Genomic DNA, 24,198 nt, shown 5'->3' on the forward strand with positions numbered 1-24,198 from the left:
AACCCGCGCATCCCCTCTCGCACCCCCCTTCTCTCGCGCGGCAACGAAGTCACACACTTTAAACTGTGTACGCGTCCTTTGGCGCCCCCAGGTAGCCGCATTGTCTCAGATAATGGCTAATAAATTGTTCGACTAAATCGCACTCCGGACCACCGCTGTCGCCGCCGCTCGCTGGTTTTGCGTGGCGGAATCGAGAACCACCACTTTTGTCATACGGAGTTTCCTCCGAAGAAGGCACTTGCTTGCGCAAGTTCGGACGAGAATGGTGTCACCTTTCGAATTGCCGATCAATCGGATTAACTATACCAGACGTTCGCTCGCGCTGTAAGTAGGCTATCTACGTATACACGACGTTTAAAAAGGCTTAAACGAGGAATAATGTCTCTTACATATTTACACATTATTTTTAGACTATTGTAAGTATTCAATCTTCTCGACTTGAACATAAAATAGTTACATTTTCAAAGAAAAAGAGAAGCTATTATTTATGCCCGATTTCACCAACGTCGTTTAATTTGAACCTTAGTTCAACTCACTCTTTGTCTGTTTCTAAGGGAGACTGTTAGAAAGAGACAAAGAGTGAATTGAACTAAGGTTCAAGTTAAACGACGTTGGTGAAATTCGGGCATTAAAGAAAGAAGAAATATATTGTCGAAGGAAAAAAATGAAAACACTGAAATAATTGCGAATGTAAGAAATGAATGTGTGTCTCAGAAATACTTAACGTAGGTATATTTTATATATTTCACGGTTAAATCTACCGTGATAAAATAAATAAATCTCAAGAATTTATTAACTACGGAAAATGTCATCATTTAATAGAAAACTCATGCTTTTATGAAGGACAAAGGTGACATTCCGAGATACAAAGACGAAGAATAACCATCGTCCTTGAGTATTACACAATGGTTAACGGTAATTCTTTAGTGATTTTCTTAGATTTTTACCTGCCTTGGCCATTCTTTGAAGTTCCACAGAAAAAACCGAAGTGCGAAATAATGACTTTTTAAGTCAGCATTTTTCAGATGTCTCTATAAACCACTCTTCAAACACGAGTCAAATGAGATAAGACTTTTTTCAATGAAAATCACTAAGAGGAACATTGTACATTTATCAGTAACTATATATCCTTTGTTGCATTGTCATTTTATTTTATGTCATAATAAGCTTTAAGAAAGGTTTGCTCGATTATGAGGAGAGAAAACGAGAAGAAGAGAAAACATAATCTTTCAAGATTGGACGGATTCGCATTTGCGGATCTTGGTCGTCTCTCGTCTCGTCTCATCTAAAAATTCGCATAAGCACTTACAAGCATTATTAAACGTTTACATTAATTAATGACCATGAAGATTTCGCAAAGTGAATTTCCACACGCATCTTCGCGAATTCACTTTTGCGATGCTATTATATTTGATTTGACGGCGGGATTAACGGCCGCGGGATGTCGAAACAGAAGTCAGCACCCGACGATACCAGGCGAGGAGTCATTTAGTACGAGACGAGCGATGATGGATAGTTAAAATCGACCTCGTCTGTCCATGCCCCGGAATTTGCTGGCTGGCGTACGGGAGGCAGGGGGAAGGGGGAAAGGGGGAAAGGGGGGATTTAGCCATGCCGTTACAGCCTCGATATAAACGAGAGGCTGATCGCGCAGGTGACGCCGTCGGTGCGGCGATCTCCTCCACTAATCACCATCGGTTTTAGATTATTCTAAAATAATGATGGCTTTCTAACGGCGGCGGATGGCTAGCGAACGGATGAATCGAGCAGCTAACGTGGCGACGGTGATAAATCGTACTGGCCACGTATCGTAGCCAGTGGCTGGTGACGTAACGTATCTCGCAGCAGCATCGCGTCGCCGGATGCAACGACAGAGACAAAAGGTGGGTCCCCAGGTGTCGCGACGACATCCTTGGAACGTCCTGCGGCCACCGCGACGCGTCCTCGAAATATTTCGGATGACTGTCGCCCGTTTTCTATCGTCCGTCCAGGACGGTATCGCGAGATTAATTTCGTGACTCTTCCGAAAACACCTCCTCTCAGCCTCTAGGAATTATAAAAAGATATATCTTCTCGATATTAACGAATAGAATAAACTATTAATTATAAATCTGCAAGAGCGCTAACCAAATTAAAAGATGAACAATAACCTCCGTGATTTTATGCTCGCACGTTTGCGCTTGAAAGAAAGGAGATCGAGTCGTGTTCCGCCGCCAGGTGTGACTGCGAAATCTCCGGAAATGTCATAGATGCTTGGTAGTCAATCTTTTTCTTTCTACCTACCGGTTTCACACACTTCTAAGACCGTCCACGCCGCTTCGGAGTTTTTGAGAGCGCGCGGTCTCACGGGAGTCGCCGCAGAAGGAGTATTTATGCGCGGTCCTCCCTCGTTACACTATCCAGATCGCATAGTTTCTTCTTTGGAAGAGCCGCGCTTCTTCGCTCGGGCCCACGTAGCAGCAGCATCAATGGAGAGGAGCGTGAATGAACGATGCTTGGTAGCGTGTAGACGCGCACGCCTAACCGAACCGGGAATACCACTCTCACGATGCCGTCGAATCGTAAAGGTTCAGAAAGGAATTAGAGACGTGAAAAACATTCGTGAAAAATGTTTCCATGATATCCTTCATATAAGAAAAAAAAGGCACACTGATTTAATCTCAAATGGGGAAAATCTTGAAAAAATTTCTTCGGATAGTAAAAAAAACGTTTCATATCTTTATAGTGTCATTAGTTAAAAGCTTTTTATTGCTCCGCAATATTGTTAGATTTATTGATGTTTTTCATGGCAGCTTATCGAAGCGACGTCGATGGATAATTGCTTCGTTAAGCTGTGGCATTAACGAGCGTCGATATTCGTCGTTGAGAACATCAGACATGTCACATAATTTCGATTAACGAGAAGACTCGTAAAAACCAATAACGATAATTGAGTCGAAAAAGAAAGAGGACCCTTGCGTAACAATTCGTGAACTATCTCGATCGGTGCTCGGTAGATATCTCGGTAGAAATTATCCTTTGTTTTGCCTAGCTCAGGGTTTTATTTTCAGGCTAAATGACCTCAGATCGCAAACGATCGGCCGTCTGGCGTGGCGACAGAGAGGTCCGCGACAGTATCCCTACCTTCCCACTTGCGTCTCCCACTGGCTCGTTAACCTTAAATCAACCAAAGTTTCGAAAGACGGCGCGCGAGAAAGAGAGTACGAGAGAGACGGCCGGAACGTGTCCCAGGTACCCACAAGGGTTGCTTTTCTGCTCAGCGAACGCGATAAGATAGGGTCCGTGGCAACAAGGAATATCCGGTGCCTACTTTTGGGGCCGCATCTGACAGTTTTGTACCTATTCGTATGGCAACAGATACTCCACGAAAGAGAAACAGAAAAAGAAAGAGAGAGAGAAGGAAAGGGAGAAGGCCAAATTCTTCGTGTCCAGGGTGGTCTCTCCTATTGCACTAAACTGGTCGAAATCGGCTACAAGTGGTCGTAACTCGTCGTATCTCGTTTGCGGAAGCTCAAGCGATACTTAACGGTGTGTTCGGGCCTTTCATCAAAGTCATGAAACCGCAGATAAAATAAGTGTAAATGATGAAATTCTGTGGTTGCTAATGAACCTACATTCTTTAACTTGTCTCGTTTAGTTAACCGTGTTTACGGTGATATAAACCGTAAGCTCTTTCAATCAATCGTTTCCGATCGAAGTATTTGTTACCGTGAATTAACAAAGTTTAAGCAATATCGTAAACATCATTAAAACTGCGATTGATTGATAATGTTGACTCGATGTAGAATTCCAAGATGCAAGAATATCGTAATTGGACTTATTCGAACATTTATAAGAGTGACATTGATTGGCTGTCGGAAGAAGTAAATTTATCGGAAAGGAAATTAAATAGTCGATATATTGGAGATGCATTTAATTTGCGAGAAGAAATGACATCAATTTAATTGCAATTTCTATTCCCGTCGAAATTTCGTTACGTGCATTACCATAATTTTTCAATAATCCCCTGTCAGTTTCCACTGTATTTACATGCTTCATTGCCCCTAATGCTCTCTCGTATAAAATATACTTCCGTGTAATAACTTGAACTTTAAAGAGGAATGAAAGATAAATCTTCTGCTAGCTTTTCGAGTCTTGTCTTATCGGGACATATAAAACCGTTTAGATATCGTTATCCTTGACATTTTCACCTCGTTGCTACGACTGCCTTTACATTCGTTAAATAAATTTTATACGGCCTGCAATAATCCAAGTTTCTCTTCAGTACCAAATCATCTTTATCTTCGAGCGCATTTTGATACATCCTATAGCCCTTTTTCGGGAGCACAAGGATAATCGAAAACTTAACACATTGTCGCGTTTATGTCTCGATAGCCAGATGATGTACGAATATCCGAATATTCGGAGTAACACAAGGTGAGCATTGTCCCCGATAAAAGTAATCACCGTCATTGAAGACGAAATGGTCTTCCGGAGAGGGCAAATGCCGGAGTCACGTCAGGTCTCGGGCATAACTTTTCGACGAGTCGCCGGGCGATTGCTCGTGTAATTTAATTTAAGTTACGAGCGCCGATAGCGCCGGAGCCACAAATCAATTAGAGCGCCCCGTTCTTTCGGGGTGATAGTGATAGCGGCGGTGCAGAGCGCGCTGTAAACATCTTTAGTGCCAGATAAGTGCGCGAGCGCGTTCCGAGGCATTGGTGGCCGTTGCGCAGCCGTTCGTGGTCTCTGCCTCTTTCCCTCCTTATCGGCCCACTATTTTGTACTCCCCGATTATTTCGCTCATTGGATTATTACTTTTGCCGAACGACGCCGGCAGTTGACTCGATTGCAGCTCGACCATCGAGACGACACGAGCCAGCTGCTGTGTAATGTCGTCGGGATACAAATATCGGATCCTGCACATGTATAATTCAGTCAATTGTCGTGTGATTAGTCACAATAATAATGACTGTATTGATATAAAACGACTTTACTGATACGCATGTAGCGCACCGGCTGTTTATCTCGTACATTGATTTTCTGTCAGTGTTAGAATTTTAGTATTCTAACACTCGAGAATTTTTTTTATATCTCAATTACTTCAATAATTATTTCGGAAAAAGAAAAACACGAAATATCGGATATCGAACATCAAATCAAATTACCAAAAATTAATTTACGCGATACTCTCTCTCTCTCTCTCTCTGTCGGAGAAACTGTGACGACAAATAGATTTGTTTTCCTTTCGAACTCGTTTAAGACGTATTGAAGACTCCGTTGTAATTAAGTCGGTAAAAGAAACATCCGTGCCGTCTTCGAGACATTAAGAACTACACGATCGTTGCTTCCCGTTGAGAGCGGGGCATTGGCGACACTGTCGCAGCGGAGGGACACCGAGGAGGCACCTAAAGGGAATTCGACATTCCAGCGCAGCTGGAAGCTTACGCTCATCTCGTACTTGCCCGCGTATCCGCAGGTAGCTTTATCGCTCTTCTTCTCCCGTGAGAGCAGAAGAACTCCTAGACAATGGCGCACGGTCACGTCGATTCTCGTTTTCCTCAACGATCCCATCCGGCTACACCCTGATGGACATTTTCGCCGAGAGTTCGTCCAACCGGTTTCAACGCGCGGCACTTTGTCATTAACTCCGCGCTCTCCGTTCAGCCACGGACTTCTTCTCGTGGTTTTGCGGCGAACCGGCGGCAACAGCCGGAAGCTATCATAATTACGCTAATGCAGCAAGTTATGGTTACATGGATGCAGCCTGTGTGTTTGTACTTAATTCGTCGATACTATCTTTCGCAGGAACTCTATGTTTATGATCTACATGCGGCTATTAAAATGGAGTAGAGATTCTCGTGTCAAAGATTGCGCACGAAGATATAAAACTGATATATACAGTATATCAGTTAAATACAATATATTAGCTAGAATTACGATAAAACAGAAATTTTTAGATAGCAAACTAGATGTGAATTATTGATTAATTAGAAAGTGAATTGATTAATTACCCGTGCTACGTTGTTTTCCATTAAAATTTCTGTAGAATCGCGTGACTTATTGCCTGGAGTAAGGCAATTTATAATATCGATCCTGTACACATACATAAATAAATTTTATCGATAAACTGCTGTTTTCACATCTCGTTGTATATCATAGGAAACGACGCGGTTTTGAATACGGCGATATCCGGCTCGATGGTCGAGAGGAAGGTGAGGTCGTATTGTGGCCGGCCCCACCGAGACGTCCCCCGCGTTCCGATGAAATAGTGTCCGTAATCCGGCGTAAGTTAGCGCGGCCCGATGCCCCACGGTGAGGAAGACGAGGCCCAACGTGGTGCTGCCCGTGAATGCCCCCGCGAATGCGTGTATACTCATGAAGGGCCCATTCGTAAGTGCGCCTTACGACGTTCGCAAACAACGCCGTCTTCGGGGTTACGGAACGAGTATCCCTACGATATGGGAAAGATAATAAAAGAGTGGAAGTAACAATATATATGATTATCGGAAGCAGTGTTAAATATAACACAGATGGTCGTCACGCAGCAAATATCTTTCCTCCCTGAGGTAATTAAGTTAGAAATTATTTTTGTTTATAAAATGAATTATTTAACAAAAATATACATATATATATATATATATAAAATTACGTTCCTTAATTTGCTGCACAGCGTTGAAGCGTACACTATGTATACACACTCGCGGCCGTTAAGGGAATCAGAGATATTAAACGATCTTGTGGAGCAGCGTTAAGAGAGGGACGAGCTCCGCTTGTAAGGAGCCATTCGTAAAAACGCGTACGCGCGCGTTGGAAACGAAGGTGTCCCGTAGAGGCCCCTATCTCCCCGAGGGAGAAGGAGGCATGCATGGGGCACCGCGGACGATGCATCACCGCTGCACCCCACGCGGCGCATCCCGGTATATTAGTCACCGGTCACCGGAGAACGCGCACCAACCGCCGTGGCCAAATTGAGTCTTTGCCATAAAGTAAGCCGTAAAAAGGGTGGCGGTCATGGGGAAATGCTCGCTCGTGCACGGGAGGCAGGGGGAGAGCACGAGAAGAATCGTGAGGGGACCGCAAAGGGAAAAGAGGGGCGGGGGCGGGGGGCGGGGGCGGGGGGAGAGAGGGCAGAAAGCGCGAGGACATTTAAATTTATGGTAATGCTCGGCCGCTCGCGACGCAGGGTTATCGATCTCATCTCTCTTGCTTGTTGTTACCGCCGTTATTAATATCACTTCTGTTATTGTTATTCTCGTATAGGAGTCGCGAATCGCGATCGAGCGAGATTTCGCGGACCGACATTCACGGGCGGAGGAGCGAGACGGGAAGGGGGTTCATGAATATTAATTTACGAGAGTATTCATAGCGCTACAATCATTAATCTATCGGCAAAGTATTCTCGGCGGGTGATTATACAAATTATATGTGTCACGAGATCCGTACTTATGGGTGGCATTTATTTGAGACACGTGTACCGCGACGACGAAAACAAGTTGCGATACAATTATATATGTGTGCGCCGGGAAGATTTATAGAGGCCGGGAGTGTGCGACATTCGAATTATCGTTGAATGATACATCCTCTCAAAATATTTGTATCGATATGCGTGTTCGCGTCGTGTTGCGCGGTATACCGTTCCGGATCGCAGCGATTCGGCAACGTTAACACGGAAGATTTGCTCGCGGTGTTCGCCGCATTAAAATGTACGTACGTACGTACATACGTACATACGCTGGTCGCGAGATCTCATATTTCTTGTCAAATGATATAGGACCGTTGTTATATGGCCGATTCATGTAAACTTCACTCGCCTGCATCTGCCCGGGCCGCGGCGCGGCGTGGCAATACGACTCAAGTGGAATATCCCGATGGTACTCGTGCAAGAGAGGAGGAGGAAGAGGAGGAGGAGTGATGGAGAGGCGAAAAGAGAGAAAGAGACTGGAGGGCGAATAAAAAAGTCACGACTGTTATGACTTTATAGCGTTATATCCTGCTGCGGAATTGCAGGTCCTAATCCTTTGTCTTAGCTGACTGCTGCGGGCCGCCTGCGAGTTTTTGTTGCCCAATTTATGGTTGTTAGGATTTTAACGTACGGCAATATAGTCACGCGCGAGTCGGCCGAGGTGCGATCGGCGTATTATACCGCGTGTCCCGTGAAAAAATAGCACGCAACGGGATGAATAATAGGCCGGCGTGATTATCTGTGCACGGAAATTAACTTACCGTAATATCTTTGCGCTAGCAATGCAACTATGCGCTCTTTCTCTCGTTTAAATACTTCTTGAATCGCGATTGAAGAAACTGCGGCATCCATTTTCCTAAATATAGGTGTGTTACAAGTGTAAAACACTTTTTACACTTGTAAGAATAATAAGAATATATAGATTCATACGAAGGGAAACGGAGCAGCCTCACACGCTGTTGGAACTTCACTTCGCTCTCGTTGCTCGAGTTTTAATCTTCGACGGTCGTGCGTGCCGCGAGTGCGTGTTTGTTGCCAGCAGACCGGAAGGACGCGGGTCAGGTGAGCGCGTTCGTCCCCCTCGGCGAGCCATCGGGGTGGTCTCGTTGGAAAGTTCAGAGATTCTCATTAATAGCCGGTTTTTTTATTAATAGCAGAAAATTTCAGACGCTTCTTATTTCAAATTGGTATTTCTAGATTCAATGTTATAATCGATAATCGGAACATATACGACTATGAATCCGCGATACGGCAGGTCTGTCGCTAAAAATTCGCCGAGCAACGAAGAATGGACGTTTCGTAATGGGATGTGTACCTATATCGCAACTTATTCCGATATTTATCGTCCGCGCCGCCGTATCTCCAAAACTTTAACCGGCTGCAAACTCGTGTTCGCAAACTACCGAATAGAGTTTACTTTCTTCGTTCTCGGAGGAGAGGGATGGCGCGCGATTCCATTGTCCTTCTCCCGTTCCTTCTTTTTCCTCCCTCTCTCCCGTATTTTCATTGAAACTCCACCCACCTCGCAAAAGTACCATTGTTCGAATATTCAAAACGGAGACGTCCATTGTGGTACGTTAGAATGGGCACAATGTGGTTCCTGTGTTGCGGCGCGCGCGTGCTGCGACTTACAACTCATCCGTGACTTTTTTAAAATCTGCAGAACGCCGAAAATAAAGTCAGGGGGATGGGGGAGAGGATTCGCAAACAGGTGTGCGTGCCAACCTTCGATATGGCCTGGCCGCGGCGGCCAAATATCGAACGTTGTAACGATCGCGGGATATTTATCGATCTGCGGTACTTTGAATGAGGACGATTATCGAGTCAAGGATGGTGAAACTTGGGTTTCTTTGAACGACAATGAACGTGCTACGACGTTAAAGTGGTCTTTTATTCATAAATCTTCGTCGCCGTTGCAAATAACGTCGATACCGGAGGAAAGTAACGCTGAATAATGTTTCATAATGCGGTATTGAGGTAGACGGAGAAAGAAAGTATGAAGCGTGCATGTACAACGTAATATAGTCTTCCTTTTAATATAATATGAATTCATAATGATAGAGTATAGACAATAATATTAATAATAAAATAATAATAGTAATAATATGTCGATGTTAATAATAATAATTAATGATAATAGCAATAATACATATATATATATATGTATACGTATATATACATATACTGCTATTATTATTATTACAAACATCGACATACTGTTATTACTATTATTATTTTATAATATAATATGAATTCATAATAATAGATCAGACAATAAAATATTAAAATAATAATAAAAATAATATGTCGATGTTAATAATAATAGTGGTAAAAGCAATAATATATATATACATGTATATATACATACATATGTGTATATATATATTCTGTTTATATTCACATTCAGGACTATGTACAGTTGAATTATTTTACAGTCGAATTCGTACGAACAAGCGAATAAAACCTAAATCATAGCATATATCTGTATTATTACGTGTACTATTCACAACAAATAGATTCTCTCACGAAGGTGCGACAATGTACACAAAACGTGCGTTATATTTATATATTTATATAATTTTTTTATTTACTCCTTTTTTAGCCTTCGTTAGTTAAAACCGCAAAGCGGTACATTTTATCCTTGTTTTCCATTCTCCCTCTCTCTATCGCTCTATACTTCTCTGATTATTTACAAAAAAAACGTTTATCATATCTATATAATTATACTATGATATACGTGTCAACGAATGCACGAGCACCGACCGCCTTCGTCAGAGTATACCGATACCGCGAACGCCTTATGTTATCGTTTCCTCTCTTTTTTTTCTTCCCCCGTTGGACTCTCTCGTTATCACAGATATAAATAAATGTATTCTTTACAAAACAATGTACAAGTCCATTCGACACGCTCCCCCTAACCGCCAACGATGACTCGCGCGCGCTCCCGTTTACATTTACGCCAAAGTACAAAATAATAGTCGACTTCCCTCTTTTTTATTTTTTCTTTTGTTTTTCTTCAAAACGCGACCATGACAATCACTCGCGATTTGCGCAAGATACTGTGTCGTGCGTCCCTCCGTTCTCTCATCACCAACGTAACCGGTTTCGCGAAAAGAGGGACGATCCGCGTGATATACATATAATATAAAAAAATATCAACAATTTTTTGTCTCGAGCACCGTGCACGCCGCATTTCCCTTTTTCTTATGCCACGCATTCGCGATGTCCTCGTATATCTCGCGTAAAAATTGTGAGTAAAATCATATAATATTCTTTCCCTTAAGAATACAACGCTGATTAACACAAGTACCTATAACAAACTTAAAATTGTTGATAATTGTTCATAAAAGAAATTGATAACTGCAAGAAATATAACAAAATACAGCATTGGGTAACAATCAAATGTAACATGTACTAGGAAAAATGAAACTACATATACGAATTTGCGTCTCCGATGTCCCGGCTTGACCTGAGATGCGCGAGTGCACGGTTGTTCGCGCGAAAAGGGACGAATTTGATCCTTAACGATTATTATTCAATTTCTCACCGTAATCTCTCTCGTCGCTGTTAGTATTATCGTCAGGCGCGTAAGAATTGCACGCGGCCCAACTCCACCCATATATATTTATTTATACTTAGCGATGTATACTCTGCGGCGAGGATCTTTCTCTTTTTCTCTGCAAAAATCCTTAAGACGCATCCACCCCGATAAAATTTCGTGATGTAGTAGGTACAGCCTTAAGATCTACGGCCTAGAGTTACTTGCGTGTCACCGTGTGTGTATGTGTAATGCGTAGGTGTACTATTTATCATTCCATCTCTATATGCGGGTATTCGGGTATACGTTAATATTTCATTCGGATAATTAAAGGAGTTAGTGGTAAGTTTAACGATAGTAGCTTTGTAATGCGCTACGCGATCTGTCTTTCCCCTATTTTTCATTTTAAACCTACAACAGGTAGATCGAGTGTTTCTTCTTCACGCTCTCTCTCTTTTTTTTCTCTCTCTCTCTTTCTCTCTCGATATTCGTGCCGCGCGCGACTTGGTCGAAGTATTATATTCGCTCGAGCGCTCCATGGAAACTCTCTTTCTCTATCGAGTTAAATGACCGATTTCGAGCGACGACCGTTAAGAAAGACCCCGTTATTTAGTAACGAAGAAGTAGTGCTACCTTGCACGTTGCCCATGTGTAATTCGCGATTGGTATCTTCGCGATCTCGGAAGGGGCGCATCGTTCGTCCGGCAATTCGCGGGATATATTTAGAATCTCAAACGATTCGCCCTTCCGTCGGAAATATTGTATATTTATACATGTATACACGATCTTCGGCGCGAAACCGTCAATGCGAGTTCCCGAAGTGATCGGCATTTGCTCGTTCATATTATTTACAAAATCGATGACTCTCCACGCGCAGTGCCGTGCTCCGGAAACCTCGAGACGTCGCTGAACGATCGGCAATGAAACATTGACTAAAAAGAAAAGAAGGACTCACAATTACATGTGTGGGATGCGTGTGTGAGTGTACGTGTGAGGACGATATACACCGGCGGTTCAACCGAACATCATCCAAGACGATCGCGGAAAGTTCGGCCACTCGATCTGGGTAACTTGAAAACCTCCTTCCTCCCTCGAGCCCGCTTCGACAACGGGGTGACGCAACGCGTTGCCCCGTGCCCCGGTAAACCCCATCTTCTAGCCGTCAACCAACGGTCGGTGGTACCGATCGAAAATATGGCGGCTCGCAGCCTCTTGCTCGCAGCACGCCGAGAGGAGCGCGTCGGATATAAATCCCGCGCGCGCTCGGCCCCCATACTTTCTTCTTACCCGGCCCCCGGTGTCGCTTCGCCGTACGTAGCCGTGCGTAAGCAGGCACTTTGACGTAATTCTCCTAATTCCTAAATCTCCTCTAAGCCGCCTCCTCTCTCGCGTACTCCCGCTTCGCACAGGCGCTCTTCTATCCCCCTCATACGTCTTTTCCAAGTCGCGCCTTCCCAGAGGTCGGGGAACGATTTATGTATCTCGAAGAGTCGGCCACCTTCCTCTCTTCCCCTTCTTCCTTCCTTCCTGCTTGCCCGACTGCCTCTACCCGCTTCTTACGCCTCGCGCTTCTGTCTCTCTCTCTCCACCCCTGACGCGAAGTCGAGATAACGCTAATAAATCCCGAGACCACTCAGGAGCGCGTATTTACAGTCCGGCCGCAAGACTTCCTCGCAGGACCTCTCCCTCAACGGCGCTGCGTTTATTCTGCAACAGAGAAATGGAAATGGTCTTAGATCGGCGCCGCCTTGTCCCTTCTTTCTCCTGCGTAGCAGGAAGCAGACTTACTAATATACTAATATACGTTAGCTAAGAATACGTCAACGTATTATTTTAAGACAAATGTTCGGATCGAGTGCTCGTCATGTTTCACACGCTTAAGCAATGTCGGACGCGCATGTTGCTTCTCACATTTCCGTAATGAGTTACGAAAACTAGTGCAAAGTTATAGATTATCAACCACGCAATTGCGGCCTGTTTTTTGAAAAAAATGCCATCGACGTCTGGCGTATAGTCGTTGATAAGCCGCACGACAATCGTTACACGACGACGTTACAAACCGTTCGACGAGCGGGCAATCGGTTTAAATAGCCACCGATACTCATGAAAATGTCGATGCCTTTGTAAACCCGTAAACGAACTATTACTAGAGCGCTTACGTGACGGTGGAACCGACGTTGCGTACGCGCGCTCGTTTGCGCCTATCGATACTCGATTACCGTATCTCACGCCGGTGTGGACGGTGCCCCCCGTTCCATTACCGCCGCCGCGATCGGCACGTTGAAGATATAGATTCCACGTCAGGAGCGGGAAGGAGGAGCGCCCGTTTCCCTCGGATACCTGCTCATTATGTATCGCAAGGCCATTTTTGCGACTCTAACGGATAATCGTTCGCCCCGCAGTGCCGTGACAGCGATTGTCAGTGTTAATAAACGACGAAACCACACGTGCCGCGAGATAAAATGCCGATCGTTATGCAAAACATGTTGCTCACCCGACCATTACCGCCGATATCGTTCGGCACTAAACGGACGTTTATACGCCCGTAACTGTTCGCCGCAATTGTTGACTATTTTCGCGTGGCGTATTTGGGGCGACACGCGAGTTACGTAACGGGGACTTTGATAACAGCAATACCTCGTAAATCCCAACTCTCGGAGAGATTAGGACGTAATTTCTGGGCATAAAACTTTTACTTAATCGTGACGATTATGTAGAATTATGCTAATAATTGCAGACCAGAGCGATTTGTATTTTTCAAACTGGTAAAATTAGCATCATCAAAAATTGCTCGTGGAGATTGTAATCGGTCATTAACGGAACTTTATATATAGGTACATTAATGGGCCAATGTACGAACGAATCAATACTCAATTGCTGTATATCTCTTGCGTGGACAAGTCCGATGTACCGGCACAATTGGTATGACCGACACAGTTTTTATCGTACATTATATAGCTACATAAAAATAGAGAAATATTAGTCACGATTTCAAACGATTAAATGTAATATTTTATTAAAACTAATTATTCTTTATATGTACCGGAATATATATACATATTGACTCGGAAAGTTTTCTCGAAAAAGGCATTTTCACTTTCGCTTTTGTCTGAGAAATGTTGCCATATGTTAGACAGTTAGAGGTTTTCCCTGAGTCAATGAAGAAAGTTTCTAAAACCATAGAAGGTTTCCAAAACTATGGAACGGATACAAACACTGAGAATAGAAAAACTTTTTATTTGAATAGCAATTTTAAAGTAAACGCAGACAAAAGAAGGAATATTATCGAACTCTCTTCTACAATCGATTCGGCTCTAAGAGGGTCACATGTTTCCCGAGCGATGTTGATCGGTGCTCATGGCGATACGGCGACACGTACGAATTAATCGTGTTTCGCCGAACAATTATGCGGACACGGCGACACGCGATGATACGCGCGGTGGAGCGCCGCCGGGGAAATATCCGTGGTGCACGATTATAAACGGGACGCCAATATCCATTTTGACCGACGTTTCGTTACTGACGCCCCCGGCACCACCGCGGCGACGCCCGGCGAATATTTCAAAACGGCTATACGGGGCCGTCTATCCTGTCTGTCGTGCCCCCTTTCTCCCATTCTCGTTTCTCCTCGCCCGTTCCTGTCGCGCTTCACGTTCGTTCGCTCCGTCCGCTTCGTCCGGGTTTCGCGAAACGGAATGACGCGCGCGTCGGCTCGGATGACAAATGTCGCGCGATTATGCGGCAAGTCGTTTCGAAAGTTTCCGCAATGACATCTGGATGTTACATGCACGCCGGTTACCACCGACGAGGCACCGCTGTCGTCTCTCTCTCTCTCCGCTGGGCAATAAGTATTCGCGATTATCATTTATGCGCCGCGACCGCGCCGCGCGTCCCCGCTTCCGTTTCCATTGTGTTACGAAACTTCGAGCGATCTATGTGGGCGATAAAAACGTCTCTCGACGTTTTATCGCTATCAATGTCAGGTGACCTTGTCGGCTTTAATTTGATAAAACGGAAGAGGAGAGAAAAACTGCGCGATTGCATATACGAAATTTAGGATCCGCGATCGATGACGTACTGAAAAGATTATTTCGCCTCGGTGTGTCGAATTGAGAACAAGATAAGACGATCGTTCTATCGCAAGAGCTGAATCTCAGGCGAAAAAGAGACAGTAGAATTCCATTCATATGTCATTAATTTGAAATAAGCCAATACTCCGATCTAAGTGCATGCCTTTTCTTTTTGCAAACGCAAAGCTACTTATATCCATTGATTTCTCGATGATTGACGCTCTATAGAAAAGATGTTGATTCATTCCTCGTTATTTCCAACGAATCAGAAGTTGTGAAACGTTTTATTTCACAATAAAACCGTCTAAGTATTTAAATAGTACCTATATAAATGCTAAATATTTCGAGACATTCATCTGTAATTTATAAACATGGCAAATTAACTGCACAGTGTCGTGCTTTTCATTAAATAATATCTTTACGTATCCGCGATAAATTCGCGTTCGAACGATCATTGATACAGCGAATTAAAATCTTACGACAGCAAATTTTCTTTCGCGCGCATCCATTTGCATTATAGCGACGGTATTATAATTTATTTATACAATCGCGACTTAGGATCGCCGATTACGAAAACTTTCGAAAGGATTCGTTCAACGTGACGTCGTAATTTAACCGTAGTCTCGGGAAAGAGATAGCGCGAAGATCTCGTGTCGATCGACACCTGCGATATTGCGCGCTTAGAACGATACCCCCGAGGAGGGAACGACGAAATTGAACGTCGCGCATGCGAGCGCGATAACGCGAATTTCATTGCTCGAATTCTCCATTGCATTGCCGGATATCGCGGGACAGCGGGTACGTTCCGCTAATAGCAATGCGCCATCGTGTAATTATTGCGCTGGTCTCGTGTGGCCGGTCGCCGGTATATAGCTTGCATAATGTAGAAGACAGCCCGGCGCATAAAATTATAAACATCAAACAATCATTAATTCAATGAAAGCACCGGTTACGGGGAATTTTAATAATAACTCACGCTGATAGCTCGCCTTACGTTACGCATTTTTTTTATAAAAGAAGTTTAACATTCCGCTCGCGTATCGACACGAATTATTTCCTTGGAAATTCAGCAGCGTGTATGCGCCTCTATAATGATTTAATTATAACGTGCCCGAGATAAGCGGGAGAGTCTGTTTATTTTATAACTTTATTAATAATCTCGTTGCGAGTTCCTACACGAGCACGGAGTGTTTACGCGGTAATGCATAAGGGCGTAAGGATAACGAGCCGTCTCGTTCGCAGATCTTTTACACGCATATGAGTACGATCATCGTACCGGAGCGAACGGCAATGTTGAGCGTCATTTTTTTTAATAAGTGAGAGATAGGATCTCTCTCTCTCTCTCTCTCTCTCTTTCTCTCTCGCTGTATCTGTCCGGTTTTAGAATTAACGTGTCGATTTATATTCAGAGGGGTAGAGGAGCACGTAGGAGCCGCGCCATGCGACTGCAGTCTGCGTTTTTATTCCCAATCAATAACATTTGCATCCGCGTCGGCCGGCCGAGCGGTCGAGTCACGAAATCACGTGAATGATAGCGACGCCTCGCCACGTCAGGGTCGAAAGGGTGGAGGTGCGTGGTGCTGCTCCCGGCGATCTCTCCCCCCGATTACCCAGGTAGCAACGAAGCGGTCTAGCGCGCATCTGGAAACGTAAATCTGTTTTTCGCTACCGTCTACGCATCGGCCCTGAAGATCTCACGATCCACAACCTCGACAACCGTACGCGCGCGATAAACGCTCGAAACGAGTGTTGCGTCTCGCAAAATGGAGGTCGAGGACAAAGAAGAACGTGGTATACTACGACGAGCGTGTCGCCACCGATGAAACCACCAAAGGTCGTACGGGAATTCCAGAAACGCGCATGTTTCTCAAAGCGGCACCGGCAACGGTAGGCCTACCTATCGAAAAAGAAAGGGAAAGGAAGAGAGAGAGAGAGAGAGAGAGAGAGAGAGAGAGAGAGAGAGAGAGAGAGAGAGAGAGAGAGAGAGAGAGAGAGAGAGAGAGAGAGAGAGAGAGAGAGAGAGAGAGAGAGAAGGAGAGAGACACGCGGGAAACCGCGACGACGTGTTCGAGGATTTATTAAGGAGACACCTGAATCCTCCGTCCGGAATCTCGAAGCCGTTAAAAAGATCGCCTATCCTCTCGCACCTCCGAGGCGGATCACGGGTGCACGGTGGTCGCGAATTTTATGCAGATGCCGTGAGATCGTGTAAATATCGCTAGCTAAAAGGCAACGATATTTAGAAGCGGGTCCACCCAAGGAGGAAGGGCCCAGCCGATCCCCGATCGGCCGGTTACCATCGTACTAATGGCGATTAAACATCCTCGCGCTAATTGGCAATTATAGGGCACAGGCATCACGAGAGGACTTTATTCCTGCACGGAGGCTGTCTCTTCGTGGTTACCTGCTTCTCTCTCTCTCCGATCGCCTCTTTTCGGATGCGATCGGAAAGAGAACGAATAAGGAGGAGATCGGCATGGTGGTAGGTGCTACAAAAGGCGCTGCCTCGTGCGACTTGAGCGACTCACACACACACATACACATTCTCTCTCTCTCTCTCTCTCTCTCTCTCTCTCTCTCTCTCTCTCTCTCTCTGTCTCTCCGTCGTATACCTGTCTGTTTGTGCGCGACAGGAAAGGCGAAGAGGGAGGAGGCAGAGATCGAGGATGGTCCGGACTGGAGCGGGCGCTGGTCCGAGAAGATCGAAAGAGGAGAGGGTAGTATTATAAGCGCGTCTGACCTGCGAACGCACAGGCGCGTTTGGTGTATATACACACACACACACACACACACACATTCACACGAAATCACGTGAATGGTGACGGGGGAAGGGAGGAAGCGAGGTGACGACAGCGAAAACTAGTTTATTTGGAACGCGGCTATAAATTAGAATCAGATCGCCGCGAGATAAGAGAGCACCGGCTAACACCCGGTTCCATCCGAAAAGACGACCACCTCCCCCCCTTCCCCCTTTATCCGCCACCCTCATTCCCCATTCGCCGTCCGCCTTTCTACTCGCGTTCACGTCGTGGCATCCTACAAAGACAACGACGACAGACGTTCTCCGCAGCCGATACGTGGCAGCGTCGCCCTGGCTGGCGATTCTCTCGAGTCTTCATCACCTTGTTGCGAAACGAGGCGATGAATGATACCGGGATAATTTTTTTGCAGTTCATTTCGTCTTACCCAGCGTCCTAAAAACTTCGTGTTTAACTTTGCTTTTATTTTTTTTTCCGCTGCGGAAATAATTAACGGTCCTGGACGTGTCAATAATATTGTTATATTTAGATATACTTTACATTGAAATAAAAAGAGGTATTCTCTCTCTACATCTCTCGATTATACGCTATCCATGGTTGGAGGCTGATCTGGCTGATGCGCATTTTCCACGCAATAATATCGATCCTGTCGAGCAGATTCCCGTTGCCATCGAGTACAGGTCGACGGAGAGACTCGAGAAAGGGCCGCTTTACTGGAACTACTCTCGAATCGGCGCGGGGAGGGAAATCGAGAAATGTATTTTCGCGAAGAGAGCGATTCGGCTCCTTTACGATTCCGTCGAATCAGATAATGTTCAAAGACTCGTGCTCGCACCGCGACGTTACGGATATCGCGGGAGGATTCGCCGAGAAGAATGGAGAAAGAGAATGAGGCGAGGGTATAAGCCCTGGAGATGAATCCCGTATCGTTTGTAAGGAAACGGGAGAACAGCCGTTTCGACTCTCCCCCTCTCCTACATTTTATCTACGAATGCCGCGAATGAAAAGACGAAGGCTCCGGCTTCCCCCAAGACGCTTTAACGATCGCTTGCCGCCTATCGCGGACAACCGCTTTCCCATCTCTTTCCCGACTTATCGTCTCGCACACAAGTCGTGCGCTAACGCATTCGTCCTACGATCGTTTACACGACGCACGACTCGAATTGAAATTTGATAGAACATCCGAGGAGCAACGCAGCTTTTTATTCAGAAACCTTTTGAACGACGCAATGATTTGTATACAATTTATACGCGCGATAAATTTATACGTGAATCGTTTATTTGACGCGACACACGTAATTTACGGAAAATTTACGACGACACTACTACGGCTAATGTTGGCTCCTCTTACGACGCCTTGAGGTATCCATCTTAGGGTTAAGTCCGCTAGTAAGGAGATCTCGCTCGTGAGACCCAAACGCGAGACTGGACCGGAGTCGTCCGTTCGGTCACCAACGCGACAGGTTGAGGTGTGTCCAAGTGTGGTGTTCCAACACACGCGGGCGCGCACGGTAAACACATGCAAACACACGCGCGCGTACACACGTTAAAAACTTACGGCCGACTGGTGTGGTAAGAGAAAGACGCGGTTAGCCAGTGGTGATTCCATTCACTGATTGAAATCTCCGTCCATTTGTCACTGTCAAGGAGGTGGCGATAGCCTCTTTCTCCCTATTTCTCTATCTATCTTTCTCTCTCTCTCTCTCTTTCGCCTCTCAGTGGTTGCCTCTACCACCGTGGACTACCCACACGCTACTCAATGTGTGTCCGATACCATTATTATTTCAACTCGGGTCGCTCGGCTTAACGACCAATCGACACGCCGGATATTAATTTCTTATCGATTGTTCCCGTAGTGTCTCGGCCGTGCGCGAGTTTGGCGCAACACCAGTTCGACCGGCGCGCCTTTCGCGCCGTTCGCGCAAGCGAGAATCGTTGTATCGATTTTCGTGCCGATAAGCCGGTCATGTACCGTTGCTTCGGACAACTTACCTTTTCTGCCCACCTTCCGCCCGTCCCCCGCTACCCATCTCATCGACGCTTCTTCTTTTTTTTTACAGTCGAAAGTAAATTACGAACATCGCTCGACGTGATATTAACGTGACCGTATACTACAGACCGACGAAGAATTTTAAGTCGATTTTTCTGTAGCGGAAATTTTTCGATGCATATGTATAGTATATACGCGTGTCATTTGCAATTGTAGAACGAGGAGCGAGATATTGTGAAAAGAGGATGGACGTACATAAGAGAAAGAATAATATAATATTGTTACTTACTTTAGGAAAGACGACTATCGTTTTCTGGACCTCGGCACTGGCTCTTAAACCGGCGAGACGAAGCCACTACCCATCGATTGCGAACTGAAATAAAATATGTATTCTTCTTAATCCTTTCTTATAATTTTTTAACGAGATTTTTTAAAATTGCGTGCACTGAATAAAGATTCATATGTTTTAAGCGTGATTTAACAACGCGTTAATATTAAATGACAGAATTAAATGACGTCGGACTGTATCTTCCACTCACCCTTTATAGAATGGTTTAAATGCGGTGGTAGCTTCCGTGGGTGGCAAGCTGGCAGTAGTTTGATGCTGATGGAGAATGGAATTCTGGCCGACCGGCGAGAAGTCCTTATGAGGTGAGCTTTGTAGTCGAGAATTGAAGGACGAGGCGCTGCTGGCCGAGCCCGAGCTCGTCGACAAATAACCACCGCCACCGGGATGATTCGCGCCGTAGGGAATATTAGGATTGCCATTAGTTGCGGCACTAGCGGCGTTGCCACCAGGACAGTAACCGCCCGGCGGTGCCTGGATCACTCCGTTCGGCGTGGCCACCTTCATATTGGGCGGTGTCTGGGGTGGAGTATCCGTGCCAACCTCTGGAAACCCCGCCGCCGCCGCCGCCGAGGAGGACGCGCTCGAACTCGAGCCCGACGATGAATTGGGGTTGTAATGGAGCTGGCCGCCGGACGAGGACGAGAGGAAACCGCCGTATCTCGCGGCAGCGCCCGAGTACGGCGCCGTCGCCGCCGCCGACGGGCTCATCCCCGCCGAGGAGGGCAGAGCAAACGAACTTCCTAAGTTTCCTCCACCTCCGCCGCCCCCAGCGCCGCCGGCGCCACCTCCTGCGCCTCCTGGACCGAGCCACGGTTGTTGCGAGTGATGATGATGTCCTTGATTGGGAACATGATGCTGCTGCTGCTGCTGGGGATAATGTTGCTGATGATGCAGATGGTGATATTGCTGATGATGGGGATGCGACGGTGGCGGTGGCGTTTTACACGCCGCCGTGTCCGCTAGGGACCAGATTTTAGGTTTCGTCGCGGGGATCGGTACACCACCCGCACTACAGTCCGACTTGATTCCCTCTTCCTTCAAATGGTCCTCACCGCCATAACCTTGGTGATGATGATGATGATGTTGCATCGTGTGATGAAAGGGATGCTCGCTCCGTCGACGGTCGTCCTCAAGATCTAACTCGTCTTCATCGTCGAGGTCCTTCTCGTGCTGCAAAAGTTCTGCTTTCACGTGCCTCATTGGTTCTGGAAACAATCGAGGAGATTATATACAGACTTATTGAGAAAAAATGTGTAAAGCGTCAAAATATATAAAAGATATTATACATGAAATATTGCTTGGCGTTCATCGAAAATGATTCGTGAAAGTGGATACATATGAAAAACGTATATAGACATTAATGATTTATAATATTCGATACGCAAAAGTGAAACGTAGAACGCGAGTCTTCGTAACGGGATTCCACCGTCATGGAGGGTCGTCGAGCGGTGGGAGAGTGCGGATATTTCCCTTACGCCCCTATACAGTTAAGCTGTAAAGGATGCTGTGAAAAAAGGGAGCGAAGCCTTCAACCACTTTGGGGCGCGAGAGATTTCAGTTTCCCTTCGGGGCAATGAGTGGGGAGGATGCGCGAGCGAATGGATAAGCGGGAGCTAGAAAGAGAGAAGGTAAACCGTATCCGTCTCCTTTTCTCCGATATCCCTGTCCCGCCGTCTCTCGGGGCACTCCACGGATCGTCCCGACCGTCTGCCAGCCAGCCAGGCAGCCACCGAGCCAAGCCAGGCAGTCAGTCAGGGGTGAGAATTTCATTAAGAGGTTCGAATGTGTCGGCAGAGGGTTTACTTGATGGGTCGTCAAGCGATAATTCCCAAGCACGAAGGGCGCGCTGCTACACTCTTGAGCGTAAGAGAGACGTAGAGAGAGATGACGAGAGAGAGAGAGAGAGAGAGAGAGAGAGAGAGAGAGAGAGAAGGTGAGAAAAAGAGAGTTTCGGTTTAGGGCGCACGCACCCCCTTATAAAGGGAGAACTTCTCTCTTATGGGCCAACTAAATAGATACTACCGTCGAGTCCACAAGTGGCTCTTTAACTTTTGACCCTCTTTTATCAGACGTTAATCTCGTAATCTTCGTGCCGTGCGGGCGGATTCTGCGTTTAAATTGAATAACTAAATTGTATTTGGCTTGACTTTACTCGGTCAGATCATTACTCGCGCGCGCAAGTTACAAGCACAAAATAATTTTTTTATTCCGATGTTATATTTCGGTGATTTACAAGAGAGACCGAACTTGCCCGCGTGTCTAACTTTATGTAACAATAGTCGGGCTCCAAAAGCCCGAGAGTTTGAATATATATTCTACTTGAATACGAATATTTCAACCCTCGCCGCATAGGTGGCTGACAGTCCGTGTGACCTATCTTCCTCAGCGGCTCGGCGTAGAAATTCATGAGCGCGCGAAAAGCTCCCCTTTGAATTTCTAAAGGTCACCGGCACAGAGCGAGCGAAGGCGTGTACGTGTATATCCGTTCACATACCGAAGTGTCGATACACGTTTCTGCTATTTATATAGGAAGAAGAGAACCACGAAAATTTTAGAGGTAAAAGATCTGTGCTTTCACGCCTTTACCCGGAAGAACTGGCGCGACGAATCAATTTCCCATCGGTTCTCGTCGGTCGTTTTCAGTGCATCGTCGGAATGCTCTCCTTCGCTCGAGCCGGTCCTTTGAAATTACGAGCCATTGCAGGACGCGTGACGTAGCAGGATCTAGGTGTCCTGGATCAGGAGAGAGATTGAGACGACGAGAGCGCACGAGAGAGCGAGTCGAAGGAGAAGCAGAGTGAGAGTGAGAGAGAGATAGATATCCGATATTGGCCAATGTGCGGTGGGGTAATGGTGGCCATAGGAGGGTCTGTACCATTCGTCTCGCCGCGGGCGCCGATACATCACCGTACCTCGAACCAGCGTTCTCCCGCGTGTGTATGTATATATGTACATTCACAATGTATGTGTGTATATGTATATGTATATGTGTGTGTATGTATATATATATGTAAATACATATATATATAGAGATATATAGATATACATACATATACACATATATACATGTATATATATACATAGACTCCGTAGCACGGAGTGGATATGGTTCTACGGATGGCTACTCAGTCCGGACACCCTCTCCCTCTTGCACGCGCGCACGCATACAATTACGTGCTCCTCTCACAGATCTGTGCTCCTCGCGCGCCGTATATACACCTACACGTCCGCGGCAAGCACACGGGCAAGCAGCCCGGTCGAGCCCGGGGTGCCCAGTACCAATACCAACGGCGTCGGCCCGATTCACCGGGGGACCAAACCGAGGGCCATTAATCTCTTCGCGCGGCAACCCGCAACCCGTCACTGTGTTTACCCACATGTGAACCATTATGTCCGCCCCCGTGATGTAGAATCCGCTCCGATCCGCACCGCGTGCTCCGTTTCGCCGCGAATTTCTAACTCGCCGTTTCCGGTCGTCGCCGCGCGAAGAAATGCGCCTCGACGAGCGAATCGTCCTCGGGATACGAATATCTTCGATATCCGAATCACTATTTGGGAAACGAGTCGTGGCATTCGGGTCTTTAATGAGCATGTGCGACGGTGCTTGCGGTGAATCGAGCGTCGAAACGAACCGAAATCTGCAGCCGCGTATTTTGGAATCGTCGGCCGTAAAAATTCACGGTTGATGGGCGACCCACAGAAGCTCTCGAGGAACGACAGGTACGCGGGCGACAAGGCTAAAAGGCCCTATCATCGATCTCTCTCTCGGTCGAAGCACGGAGCGAAGATATATTTGGAAGGTATCCAGGAACGGTACATGAGAATTTTTTTTCGAAAAGATTCAGGCAATCTTTAGAAACAACTGACGACCGCCTGTATTGAAGTCGTAAGTCCGGACTCATTGTGAGCGAAATACATACTTGAGCAATACGAGAAACGCCAGCTGATAGGTATTCGATATCGGGGAAACTAGTCACGCGAGGAAAACACGCCATCGACATTCCGAAGTCAAAGAGATCGGCTCGCCTTGCTCGCGCCGGACCTACCT

General features: G+C 46.0%; 1 protein-coding gene and 1 long non-coding RNA gene across 3 annotated transcripts in view; one reads left to right on the forward strand and one right to left on the reverse strand.

The window, feature by feature from the left end:
* LOC139781584 (uncharacterized) overlaps nt 1-24,198 on the forward strand; it is a 238,758-nt gene that overhangs the window by 210,357 nt on the left and 4,203 nt on the right. The gene's annotated exons all lie outside the window — the stretch shown is intronic.
* Nucleotides 9,315-24,198, reverse strand: part of LOC139780991 (homeobox protein caupolican) — a 60,310-nt gene continuing 45,426 nt past the window's right edge. For both annotated transcript variants that reach the window (XM_071719790.1, XM_071719868.1), the window contains exons 5-7: nt 20,341-21,355; nt 20,091-20,174; nt 9,315-12,689 (exon numbers count right to left, since the gene is read on the reverse strand). In XM_071719790.1, coding sequence (XP_071575891.1) covers nt 20,135-20,174; nt 20,341-21,355 — 1,055 coding nt within the window. In that variant the 3' untranslated portion in view covers nt 9,315-12,689; nt 20,091-20,134. The remainder of the gene's footprint in view (nt 12,690-20,090; nt 20,175-20,340; nt 21,356-24,198) is intronic.

This window comes from Temnothorax nylanderi, unplaced genomic scaffold (genome assembly GCF_030848795.1).
Source record: "Temnothorax nylanderi isolate EJ_2023f unplaced genomic scaffold, tnyl_v1.0 TNYL_tig0001_pilon, whole genome shotgun sequence".
NCBI lineage: Eukaryota > Metazoa > Arthropoda > Insecta > Hymenoptera > Formicidae > Temnothorax > Temnothorax nylanderi.